Genomic DNA, 14,052 nt, shown 5'->3' with positions numbered 1-14,052 from the left:
TTGTGAAAATGCAGATTCAGGTCCGGTAGTTCTGAAACTGCGTTTCCCAGCAATGCCAATGCTTCAGTTCCACTGACCACCCTGAGTAGCATGGTTCTACAGGTTAATGGTGTATATTATAATCCAAATGACTGAAATGTGGTGGACAAAGAGTGAAATCAAATACATTTGACCTCTTTTGATTTTGTATTTAGAATCTCAAGTGAATGGTCTGCATTTCTCAATTTCATAGGAGTTTATGATTGTTTCATTTCCTATTTGCTGCATTTTGTTTAGCTCGTTTGACAGAAAGTTTGTTTACCAGCAAATTGGACTAGGACCAATTGAAGAAGACACTATTCTTGTCATAGATCCAAATAATGCTGCGGTACTCCAGTCCAGTGGAAAAAATCTGTAAGTTAAATGACTTATGTTGTTAAGACTTGTACTACATATATTGAGTATAACATGCATCATAGAGTCTTGAAATTTGAGTGTGTTGTATAGTTGCACTTAAGAAAGCAGAAAACTAACTGGGCCATCCCATCTTTCATTTTCTAAATAGATGTTTCTAAATCTTGACTGAATATTAGAATAATCTGGGAAGCTCCAAAAAATTTAGATTCACTTGCCTGTTTGCCATTTGTATGTTTTCTTCTGAGAACTGTCTATTCAGGTCCTTGCCTATTTCATAACTGCTAAATGAGTATATTTGGAATGTTCTCACATCAAAAAATGTTAAGTATTTGAGGTGATGGATATGTTCATTAGCTTGATTTAATCACTGCACATTGTATACATGTCATAACATCACATTGTACCCCATAAATGTATACAATGAAAATTTGAAAATTTGTCAATTTTTCATTTAAAAAATTAGATTTAGATTTTGTATAGAGTGGGGCTAATAATCTTAAGTTCCCAGGTGATTTTAATATGTAGTCAAACTTGTTACATATTACATATGTAATATATATCTTGCATAGTTGATTAAGTGAGTTGCTGCTCAGCCATATCTAATGATACAAAAAAATTCTTCAGCAGAAAAATTCTTCAGGACAACCAAACTCATCAAGTAATCATCATTAAGAAAAAGAGCTTCTCTTTTTCCATCTCAAAGTGAATACTAAACAAATGTCATTTTTAGCATTCCTTATCATGCATATGTAATTTGGATTTGAAAACAGCTCATTATTTAGTCTTATTTCGAGGCACTTAGCAGCCCAAAAAAAAAAAAAAAAAAAAAAAAACAGGTTGGCTAATATTTATGGTTATTGAAAGAAGTGAGGGAGGCACTTGCTTATAGATCTCCTGAACTATTGTAACCTGACAGCTTCAGTAACTATACCCTTCTCCATCTGCTTAAGCACAGGGAAAGCCAGCTTCTTCTCAAGGTGGGTAGCCACTGTTTTGAGTGCAGCTGCTTGTGGAGATAATAACAATGCTGCTTAGAATTTTTTAATAGCATTCTCAAGATGGTGTGTCGGGGTGAAATGTTTGAACCTGTTTCATTGGTGCTCTATTCATTAACCAGAAACACCCTCATTCCAGAAAGGAATTAAAGGGAAGGCAGAACAACTACTGCTAAATCAACTTAGCCATCGGTGGAGTATCAGTTTGAAAGCAAATCATAATCCTCACATTCAGTTGTCAAAACAGGGATCTAGTTCAGCTAATTAGTCAAAATCAAAGTGTTACAGTTATGGCTCATGAAAAAAAAAACAACACTACACTAAGATTAGAAGCTAACAGAGCTAGTGGATTGTCAGATATCATTGGACAAACCACCTCAATGTATTGTCCGTGTGTCTGTTAGCTCAGTCCAAGTTCCTTACCCAGATCATTAAGATTGATTTGCCAGATTAACCTTCTCTAATGTTTATCTGGCTCACTATTTCACTTTGCTTAGATATTCACAGCCCGTGTTGGCTGAAAGTTCTGTGCTGTGGGTTTTACTGTCTTTAATAGGCACTCTTTAAAGCCTTTGAGTTATTATCTAATAGTTTATATTAACACATTATATTTCCTTGCAACATCTTTTAACCTCAAACTATATCAATCCATTTATGTTTCTTAAGACAGTTTTATACATATTTGTAAGATGTTCATATTTATGACCTGAGAACCTGTTTTTAAACTGATATTGTTTTCTCTAATATACCATGCTTTTTCATAAACATTTGTAATTTATATGTAGGCTTAATTTATAAATTTTAATACTATTAAATACTACTTAAGGTTTGTCACAAGGAAATCTTATAACAGTTTTTTTAACAATTCATTTTGGTCTTTTCTATAATAATGCAAGTATACATTTATCAATTTATAACTTTGTATTATCTTTACAGAGTAATTAGAAAAATTTCTGTCACATATGCCTTGAGAGTAAATATGTAATTAACACAAATATTTTTATTTTGCAGGTTTTACTTGCCACATGGCTTGAGTATAGATAAAGATGGGAATTATTGGGTCACAGACGTGGCTCTCCATCAGGTAGTCGTCCTTTTGGTAATATTCAAATCAGAAGCTAACAGAATTATGCTTTTGAAATGCTCTGGAGTTCTATGGGGTTTTTTGTTTGTTTGTTTGTTTGTTTGTTTCTTCTGTGACCCAGTAAGTTATAGCAAGAAAATAGAGCAGCCATGTCTTAGTTCAGCATGTTATAACAAAGTACTATAGACTGGGTGACTTATAAACAACAGAAATTTGTTTCTCACAGGTCTGGAATCTGGAAGTTCAAGAACAGGGTGCCAGCACGGTTGAGTTCTAGCGAGGGCCCTCTTCTGGGTTATAGGTTGCTAATTTCTCATAGTATCCTTGCATGGTCAGAGAGAGAGAGTGACAGTAATCTCTGTTATCTCTTCTTATGGCATTAATCCCATTCATGAGAACTCTACATTTTTGTCCTGATTACCTCCCAAAGGTCCCGCTTTGTATTACCATCATATTGGGGGTTAGGATTTCAACATGTGAATTTGGATTTGAGACGCAAACATTCAGTCCATAACAATCCACATCTGAAATATTTCTTTTAGAACTCAATGCTAGGAAAAGCTAGTATGTAAATGATGAAGTCACACTTGTCCCTTGGGCCAGATGTGAAGCTTCACTCAAATAACTACATGGGCCCTCCCAACCATTTTCTTAAGTGTCTGTATTTGTCTTTATTCCCTCTGTTCCTAACTGTTGTTGTTGTTGTTGTTTGAGACAGGGTCTCACTCTGTCCCTTAGGCTGGAGTGCAGTGGCACGATTTCGGCTCACTACAGCCTCCACCTCCCAGGCTGAGGTGATGCTCCCACCTTAGCCTCCCAAGTAGCTGGGACCACAGTCACACACCAGCATACTCGGCTAATTCTTTAAAATTTTTTGTAGAGATGGGATTTTGCCATGTTGCCCAGGCTGGTCTTGAATTCCTGGACTCATGCAATCCACCCACCTCAGCCTTGCAAAGTGCTGTAATTACAGATGTGGCCATCGTGCCTGGCCATAAGTCTTATTTCTATTTTTTCACTTATGTTTTTGTTTTTTTCTTAAACTGCCTTAATCTTCTATAAATTGAGGCTAGGCCTCTAGTAAATGTATATTTATATATAAAAAGTCAAATTTGTGTTATTTTTTAAAGAAGTTATATCAAGCGTAATATGCTTTTTATGAATAGTTGGCTAATAACTTGGAAAACATCATCTCAGTAAACATTTATTGCTCATGAATTATCTGGAGTGCATTGTAGTATTAGCTAAGGAAAGACAAAAAGGAAACATCAGGGTGGACGGAACTGGGTATCCATTACTGGTCTCCATTCACCACTAATTATCCGGGTGATCTTGAGCAAATCACTTAATCTTCATAGGCTTTATTATCAAATGAAGGAACCAGACCAGATGATTTCTAGGATCCCATTCAGTTGTAAAATGTATTAATATCTTCTTTTAAATAAGTCCCTGGGAGCTTCTACTCCAATTGCTTGTGAAAGTGGTCTTAGTCATGTGGGCGTAAATCACTAATAACCATGAAAAGTAGGTAAGGCTTTTGTTCCTTTTTAAAAAGGTGTTCAAACTGGATCCAAACAATAAAGAAGGCCCTATATTAATCTTGGGAAGGAGCATGCAACCAGGCAGTGACCAGAATCACTTCTGTCAACCCACTGATGTGGCTGTGGATCCAGGCACTGGAGCCATTTATGTATCAGATGGTTACTGCAACAGCAGGATTGTGCAGTTTTCACCAAGTGGAGAGTTCATCACACAGTGGGGAGAAGGTACCCAATAAGACTCTTAATTTCCAATTGTAATTCTTAGCCAGCATCACTCGGAACTCAATACTGGCCACCACTCACATTCTTTAAGCTGTAATTGTCCCCTACAGGGTCATTGTAACCTGGGTCATTGTGTGCATCCAGTTAGCTTGACACACACACACACACACACACACACACACACACACACACGTGTCTTACAAGGAAAATAATGCATCCACCAAAAAACTGTCCAAATAGGGAGAAAATCTGTAATGCATTTGTGGGTAAAAGACATTATAAAATAAACTTATAAACTGCTTTACCTTATTTTTCCCCTGGCTCCAGGCATTTAATGGTTTACTATCATGAATTTAGAAACATACTAGAGAATCAAACTTTGGGTGATTTTTTAAGTTGTGTATCTAAGGCTTTTCTTTGTTCTGCAGAGTCTTCAGGGAGCAGTCCTCTGCCAGGCCAGTTCACCGTTCCTCACAGCTTGGCCCTTGTACCTCATTTGGGCCAATTATGTGTGGCAGACCGGGAAAATGGTCGGATCCAGTGTTTTAAAACTGACACCAAAGAATTTGTGAGAGAGATTAAGCATTCATCATTTGGAAGGAATGTATTTGCAATTTCATATATACCAGGTATTTCATCTTAATATGTTTGTTGTCTTCTATCCTACTGTACTCTATCCTTAAAAATCGTTTTATCTTAATGTGCTCTTTTTACAAATTTCCTTTCTTGTTGGAGGTTGAAGATACATTATATTTCACATCTTAAAAGTATCTTAAAACTGTTAGTGTGTTCTAACTCAGTTTTGATTAAAGTACCACTATTCATTGTACAGAAACAATGAAGAACTCAAAGGATTTAACACCTGTTTGTAAGGGGTTAAAAATGTTCCCAAACATTGATTTTCATGTTCTCTTAATTATGATCATCTGCTCCAGTACTAAATAATTAACATTTGTCTTCACACATCAACAGATGGTATATGTGTGATAAAATCAGTATTCAAAGTACTCGTTTCACATTTTTAAAAACAATAGTGACCAATTTTTTTAAAAGATAAAATATGTAAAAATAAGTGTGGCTTATGCCTAAATACGACAATAAATAATCAATAAAATCTTGAACTTTTTTCTCATTTTCATAACAGATTTTCTTGACTTTAAGAAAATCTGAAAAATAAGTCAGACTAATAAAATAAAATACATATAACATATTACAAAACAACTTACCATATTTTCTTTAAATAATGAACTACTGAAAATATATTTAATTTCTGAAATTTACATACAATTATTACAGTATTTTTAAAATTGTAATTGACATAATTGTATATATTTGCAGAGTACAATGTGATATTTTGATGTATGTTTACAATGTGGAATGACTAAGTAAGGCTAATTAGCAAACCCATCACCTCACATACTCAGCATGTTTTCATGGTGAAAACATTGAAAATATACTCTTTTCACAATGGAGTGAAATGAGATCAATAACAGGAGGAATTTTTGAAAAATTCACAATTAAAGGGCACAATATATTTTAACAAAAATATTTATACCTGTATCAAAGTCGCATTGACTATTTATAGGTATTACTGCAACATTTATGTTTCTTTTAAGTTACATGTGGCTACTGTCTGGACCAAGCAGCCCCCCAACTTATTTAGGACATAAAATCAAGGGACTCAGGTGATTGGATAGAGAGCAAATTTGGCTTCCTCAAGGAATAAAGAAAAAGTAATAAGAGGTTCTCACAACTATGATTCCTTAGGTTGGTTTACCACACATTTAAAGAAAAATTTGTCAGGACCATTTACTTAATAAAGAGGGTGATCAAGTTCATAATAAACAAAAATAAATTAAATATAAGAAAATTATCAGTTGAGAAGGAATCTGGTTAAGAACAGAATCTAAGCAAAAGATAATTTTCTTTATAATTTTGCACAATAGTAATTGATGTTTATAGTTTTTTTATAGTACATCCTAGAAAAAACTATAATCCTTCAAGAATAATGAAAATATCTTAAAAGGTGGCTTAGCATTGTGTATACTTTATTATGTTTTAATTCTTTGAAAATGTAGTGGTTCAATCATCTGAACTATTTATTTAATGTAAACATCACCATTTTCATTGTTCTGAATAAATAGTATTGTGTTAGGAAATATAATTTAACTACAAAGTATATTCATGGTGTGAAAATTAAAAATATGGCCTTTTTAATTAAGGAAAAATATGTATTTGATAATCTGAAATGTACATCTCATGTTTTCAAATTCCAGTTGTTTAAAATCAGATTGTTCTGTATAGACTATAACTTCAGTTATTTTCTTTGTTTTTCTCTTCGATTTTCCATGTAGCTATGGCAAATATTACTTATTTTTTAAAAGATCTGAGACTCCAAAATTATTGGCCTAAATAACCTGACTTTCCCCAATTCCTATTTAGGATGCCTGTAATAGCTATATATGCATATTATATCTATATATCAATATCTATGTATTCCTGATTCCTACTGACTTTCCAAGTGGAACACACATTTCAGTTCCCGATTTTCCTATTACAAGGAGGTTAGTCCACTAACCTGTTTGCCACTGATCTGGTTACTCAGGAGGAGACACTATTTTATATTCTACTTTTGTTGCCAATTGTAGGGACCAGCTTGACCCTAAATTTATTGTTTGCCTACTACATGTGGATATATTAGAAGTCCATTCTTTATATATGGATATATTAGAAGTCCATATTTTAAAGAAAGGTTGACTGGATTTGCTGTTGCAGGCTTGCTCTTCGCAGTGAATGGGAAGCCTCATTTTGGGGACCAAGAACCTGTACAAGGATTTGTGATGAACTTTTCCAGTGGGAAAATTATAGACATCTTCAAGCCAGCGCGCAAGGTATTTACATATATTGTCTAGGTTTCAATTTTCTTGAGAAGAAAGCTAAAATATAAATCTTGGCATTCAATCTGCACTTGAATAGTTTTAGAAAAACTTTTGAGAAGATGTGGTAACTTTCGTAGCAAAGTTGATGGGGGTGTTCTATTTTATTTTTTATTTTATATTTTATTTAGAATAAATGTCCTTGTCTATTCCTAGATCAGTTTCTTCAGATGCAAATTAGCCTATGTGCAGTTCTAAGGTTCTTAGTAGAAACTGCACCTGCATATGATGGCAGGTTTTTAAATTCACTATAGTTAGAATACAAAAAATAAATCAGTCTCTTTCTGGTTTCATCCAAGTAGAGAAAACATCACATGTTAAGCGTACTCTTATAGTTCTCTTAGACCCAACAGAAATCTTGTTTGCTTTCTTTATTGCTATGACGGTACTAAGCAACAAGACTTGAAAATAGCACTTCCTGGAATTTATTCAAGTTCTAAAGATTTGGTTTAGTTAAGAAACTAAAAGCTACTTTTGGCTTCAAAAGTGTTTTCCCACTGTTTATTCTAACATGCTTTTTATAAACACAGCAACTGTGTTCAGTGTGCCCATGGCCCTTCTGTCTTCTCAGTGTACTTTCTCTGCAGTATGATTGCCAGAGTGATCAGAATGTTCTCTACACTGTATGAATGTGCTTGGAGTATATCAAATTTAGAAAATTCAATCTGCTAAAATGCTGCAAATAAGTGTTATTCTTCAAAACATGTAAAGATTCATTGGTTTTAATTGGATCAAAATGCAACTATCATCAGCTACTGAACCAAGTTTATATCCTGACACTTATAATGTTATATTATTTCTAAGATACGAGATTTGCTAATTTAAAAAACTTTAAAATGCTTCAATATTATATTTTATTTTTAATTAAATTTTAATGTTTAATTTTTGTGATTACACAGTACATGTTTATATTTATGGGGTACATGAGATATTTTAGCACAGGTATGCAATGTGTAATAATCACATCATAGAAAATTGGGTATCCATCCCCTCAAGCATTTATCCTTTGTGTTACAACAATCCAATTATACTCTTTCAGTTATTTTAAAAGGTACAATTAAATTATTATTGAATATAGTCCTACTGTTGTGCTATCAAATACTAGGTCTTATTCATTCTGATTTTAAAAAATCATTCTGATTAACCATCCCCACCTAACCCCCCGCCACACACACACACACACTCTCTCTCACACACTCACACACTGCCCAGCACCCTTCTGGGCTCTGGTAACCATCCTTCTGTTCTATATATCTATGAGTTCGATTGTTTTTTTAGATCCCACAAATAATTGAGAACATGTGATGTTTGTCTTTCTGTGCCTGGCTTATTCTGGCTTATTTCATTTATAATGATCTCCAGTTCCATCCATGTTATTGCAAATGACAGAGTCTTATTCTTTTTGTGGCTGAATAATACTCCATTGTGTATATGTACCACATTTTCTTTGTCCATTTATCTGTTGACAGACACTTAGGTTGCTTCCAAATCTTGGCTATTGTGAACAGCGCTGCAACAAATGTGGGAATGCAGATAGCTCTTTGATATACTGATTTCCTTTCTTTGGGCATATAACCAGCAATGGGATTGCTGGCTTATATGATAGCTCTACTTTTAGTTTTTTGAGGAACCTCCAAACTGTTCGATATAGTTTTACTAATTTACATTCCCACCAACAGTATACAATGGTTCCCTTTTCTCCACATCCTCATCAGCATTTGTTATTGCCTGACTTTTAGATGAAAGTCATTTTAACTGGAGTTAGATGATACCTCATTATAGTTTCGATTTGCATTTCTCTGATGATCAGTGATGTTGAGCGCTTTTCCATATGTCTGTTTGCCATTTGTATGTCTTCTTTTGAAAAATGTCTATTCAAATATTTTGCCCATTTTTTAAATTGGATTATTAGATTTTTTACTATAGAGTTGTTTGAGCTCCTTATATATTGTGGTTATTAATCCCTTGTTAGATGGGTAGTTTGCAAATTTTTTTTCTCATTCTGTGGGTTGTCTCTTCACATGGTTGATTGTTTCCTTTGCTGTGCAGACACTTTTTAACTTGATGTAATCTCATTTGTCTATTTTTGCGTTGGTTGCCTGTGCTTGTAGGGTATTACTCAAAAAAAAATTTGCCCAGACAAATGTCCTGGAGTGTTTCCCCAATGTTTTCTTGTGGTAATTACACACAGTTTGAGGTCTTAGATTTAACTCTTTAATTTTGACTTGATTTTTGTATAAAGTGAGAGACAGGGATCAAGTATCATTCTTCTGCATGTGGATATCCAGTTTTCTCAGCACCATTTATTGAAGAGACTGTTCTTTCCCCAATGTATGTTCTTGGAAACTTTGTCAAAAATGAGTTCACTGTAGGTGGGTGGATTTTTTTTCTGGGTTCTCTATGTGATTCCATTGGTCTGTGTGTCAGTTTTTGTGGCAGGACCATGCTGCTTTGGTTACATAGCTCTGTAGTATAATTTGAAGTCAGGTAATATGACTCCTCCAGTTTTGTTCTTTTTGCTCAGGTTAGCTTTGGCTATTCTGGGTCTTTTGTGATTTCATATAAATTTTAGAATTTTTTCATTACTGTGAAGAATATTGATATTTGGATAGTGATTGCATTGAATCTGCAGATTGCTTTGGGTATATGGACATTTTAACAATATTGATTCTTCCAATCCATGAACATGGAATATCTTCCCTTCTTGTGTGTGTCCTCTTCAGTTTTTTTCATCAGCATTTTATGGTTTTCATTGTAGAGATCTTTCACTTCTTTGGTTAGTTCCTAGGTATTTAATTTTATTTTTGGCCATTGTAAATAGGATTACATTTTCTATTTCTTTTTCAGATTGTTCACATTGGCATATAAAAATGCTGCTGATTTTTTATGTTAATTTTGTATCCTGCAACTTTACTGAATTTATCACTTCTAATAGTTTTTTTGGTGGAGTCTTTAGGGTTTTCCAAATATCATATCATATCATCTGCAAACAAGGATAATTTGACTCCTTCCTTTCCAATTTGATGTCCTTTATTTCTTTTTCTTGTCTGATTGCTCTAGCTAAGACTTCCAGTACTATGTTGAGTAACAGTGGTGAAAGTAAAATGCTTCAATGTTTTATTCATAGAAATTTGTCTGTTAGAATACTGACAGCTAGTCTGGTGTTTATCAAATTTTATTCCAGAGATATGCATTAAATACTTACTCTGTGTCAGGCATTATGCTAGGTACTAAGGGTACAAAGGTGAATAAGGGTATAAGGGTGAAAGAGACACAGCCTTTTCTTCACTGGAGCTTTTAGCCATAGTAACAGGATCTGAATATAACCAAAAGAAATCTAAACTAAAGATTCCAGTATAAATTCCTTTCTTTAGGTTTCTATTTATATAAACAAATAAAATTTTTCTAGAAATATTTCACCAGAAAAGCAACAGGCAATGAAATCTCAAAGCATAGCAGCCCTGCAGAAAGAAATTCATTACACTGATAATATTTTATTTCCAGTTTTTCAGATCCTTATTGATTATCCAGTCTTCATTACTGTGCCCCTTTGAGCTAACTTCCTCCTGTCTGTTGGTAAAGGAAGTGAGATGCTTAACTTTCTCTCAGTTCTTTGCTTTGTATTAGTGGAGTGTTTGCCTTGCTCGCTCATTCTTTTAATGATAATGTACTGTGTCAACCAGGATATTAACTTTTAATTTAAATATGCATCTAGAAATCAAAACTAAGTGCTAAGCAAGAGGCTAAATGAGCCTTAACCTCATAAAAATCTGAAGAGTTCTCAATTAAAATTTCCAAAGCATTGTGCCTTCATCAGATGTTAGGCAAAGAATGAGTCACAATATGTGGGTCAATTCAGCAAACTTGAAAAGACAGTCTCACTCCAAGATGAAGTTTGCTTTTCCTTTCAGTAAATAAGACTTGATATTACACCAAAACATAGAAATATATTCTGTGTTGACACAGTAAACTGAAATCAGTTTATAAATCTCTCAGAATTTTCATTTAATTAGATTATTATCACAAAGATTAATTTTGGGTGAAGGAAATAATATGGTCTATTGAATCCTGTGTAAAAAGAGATCCCTCTTCACGTCAAAGGTCAAGTTTTACATAAGGAGGTTGTGCTTCTGTTTGTGCATATCCACTCCTTATCTCCTCTTACGTTTCAGTTCTCTATTACATTCTTTAGAGATGTTTATTACATTCTTTAGAGATGTTTCCATCTGAATGTAGGGACTCTGTTTTTATGTCTGTGCAGGGAAGCTTAGACAGTAGGACAATAGAGAAAATGGGTCTATCAGATGTTATCAAAAAGCTGTGAGAGAAAAATACACATTGTCAATCCCCAAGTCATTCCCCCTGTAATCAAAGGAAAGGCTTGTGGTCCCTCAATATCTGCTTTTATACACACTGTTCAGACAGGCATTTTTTGTCATCTTCTGTGTAGCAGCTCATATGGAAAAGGAAGAGAATGATCCCCAGCCTTCCATATCAAAAGAAAAAAAAAAGTGAGCCCAGATTTATGTTGTTTTTCCAACCTTCACAGTGATGATTAAAATGACAGTACTTGAGCTGAAAAGTTCACCTAAGTTAAATTACTTGTTCAGACTACATGGAGTAGCATACGTGGATCTCAAACCTAGGTCTTTCTGACTTTGAAATGTGCTTAACTTTTTCGTTCCTGAAGTACACTTTGGTATGCAAAGGGCTATATTAAGCCACAACATGAACATTGTGCAACTTAGAAGAACTGTTTTACTTAATATTAAGTAGATTTAAACTTACTATGTTAAAGTAAACATTGTTATGCTATGGAATAGAACACAACTTTCCTTATGAGTTTTTAAAATAAAATACAAGATTTTGAAGGCAGTTTGCTCCAAGCTTTGTCACCAGATGCCTGGTGAAGATACTGTCATGCTTTTCTCCTGTCAATTTTATTTTGCTGGGGGTACTTTAAAAGAAGAGTCTGCAAAGGCTAGATTAGAAGATCTTTAAATCTGTGTAGCTCTAAAAATACTAAAGCTTGGTCTTAAAATTTAACAACATAATTTTGTTTCAAATGACACAAAGCAGTAGAACAGTTCATTGAAAAGATTACAACTGAGTTCTTCTGATTGCATCTACTAAGCCCCTCCCTGAGTTCCTATAGTGGCCCCAAAGTACTGTATTTCTAGCAGAACCTTTGGCTCTGTGGATCAGTGGGACCAAGGTTCTGCTAGAAATACAGATTAGTGGCTCTCTCACTTGAGAGCCACTAATAAAGGTTTATTATTGTTGTTGCCTTGAATTTATGACATATTGTGATTTATGTAAAGCAAAGTTCTTAGCCAGCGAATAGTTTACACATTCCTTCCTCACCTTTATTTCCCCATCATTATATTTTTCCTATCAGAAAATATGAAGTATTCTACCACCATATGTTTTACAAAGAAACTTCTAAGAATATATTACAGTATAGAACAGGAGTGGCCTATCATTTGGTAGTCTTTTGCCATCCATTAACTGAACCTCCCCAAAAAGATGAACATTTAATGACAAGCCTGCAGGATTTCAGCAAGGCAGCATTTTGATTTCTGACTCTCTGTTTTTCTCTACACATTTGTCACAGCTTATTTGAAAGTATGAAAAAAATGCGACTCCTTGGCACAGCTATCTCATTTTTCTTTTCAGTGTGATAAACTTGATGATTTCTAAAGTACAATAGTATCTCCAGAGCATGTATTCTTCTGTTCCACCTAAACTGAGCTAGGAACAGTAGTTTGTCTCATTAGTTCCCTTTGAACTCAGCACATCAGGTAGGCAGATGTTGGCTGATAAGCCCACAGTCTGGATACTCAGTAGTTATATTTTTGATAACTGTGTATCCAGGCAGGACTTCTGGCCTCAAAGGTGACAGATGTTATCTATATCCTGCCAACTGCCAGATCCAGGGCACCTTTGGAGGCTTCCAGAGACAGATGGAAATGTCAGCAGCACAACATTTTAAGCCTTCTCTTCCAAGAACTAGTTTGGTGACCCCTAAAAGAAAGTCACAAAAGGATCTCCCCTGTCTCTTGTGTCTTCATAATGGAGATGACAATGATTTGAAGTAGAGAAAGATATATTAAAATGCAGAACATCTGAAGTAGGGACAAAAGCCCAGGAAATACTTGGAGGTAACACTCAATTTGTTTCCTTTGCTGACTGAAAACATCACAAACATAAGACTTCAAGAGTATAAAACCCCACATTGCTCTTAGTATATATTTCAAAAAATTAAATGTCCCAAATCTCTGAAATGATTTTTCTTATCGATAATATACAAATAGTTTTTAAGGTAGCACATGATAGCTTGATGGGAATAATAAAAATTAATACCTAGACTTTACTTGTACAAATTTTAAAAAGTAAATTTGATAGTTATTAAAAGGTAGAAGAAACTTGAAGGCAAAAATCAATATAAATAACTAGACATAATGTAACACCAAGTAAACAGTATTGTAAAAAATAATCTACCTGTAAATTTTAACACTTAAAAGACTTGAAAGTCAGTGGTGGGGGTTCCTTAGCATTTCTCAATGTTTAGAATTATGTCTGGAAGAGTCAGTACCCAAGGCATGAATGAATGAATGACTCCCTTCAGCCTTGAGTTGCTTCAATAGGAAATATTTTGCTTTGGTTTGAGCAGTATGTTTTGTTGTTGACTTTGCTTTGTTTTTCTGCCTTTTCATGAAGGATTCAAGTAAAGGCTCACCACTTTAATGTGTGGCTTCTTCTTTTGGCAGCACTTTGATATGCCTCATGATATTGCTGCATCTGAAGATGGGACCGTGTACATTGGAGATGCTCATACCAACACTGTGTGGAAGTTCACTTTGACTGAGAGTATGGTT

General features: G+C 34.3%; 1 protein-coding gene across 1 annotated transcript in view; it reads left to right on the top strand.

The window, feature by feature from the left end:
* PAM (peptidylglycine alpha-amidating monooxygenase) overlaps positions 1-14,052 on the top strand; it is a 279,448-nt gene that overhangs the window by 253,077 nt on the left and 12,319 nt on the right. Inside the window, exons 17-22 of the mRNA XM_012001518.1 lie at positions 277-393; positions 2,403-2,475; positions 4,031-4,241; positions 4,667-4,867; positions 7,014-7,129; positions 13,945-14,044. Coding sequence (XP_011856908.1) covers positions 277-393; positions 2,403-2,475; positions 4,031-4,241; positions 4,667-4,867; positions 7,014-7,129; positions 13,945-14,044 — 818 coding nt within the window. The remainder of the gene's footprint in view (positions 1-276; positions 394-2,402; positions 2,476-4,030; positions 4,242-4,666; positions 4,868-7,013; positions 7,130-13,944; positions 14,045-14,052) is intronic.

The sequence above is a fragment of the Mandrillus leucophaeus genome, unplaced genomic scaffold, assembly GCF_000951045.1.
Source record: "Mandrillus leucophaeus isolate KB7577 unplaced genomic scaffold, Mleu.le_1.0 Scaffold662, whole genome shotgun sequence".
Taxonomy (NCBI): domain Eukaryota; kingdom Metazoa; phylum Chordata; class Mammalia; order Primates; family Cercopithecidae; genus Mandrillus; species Mandrillus leucophaeus.
Note: the sequence above shows the minus strand (reverse complement) of the source record. Positions and strands in the feature narration are given on the sequence as shown.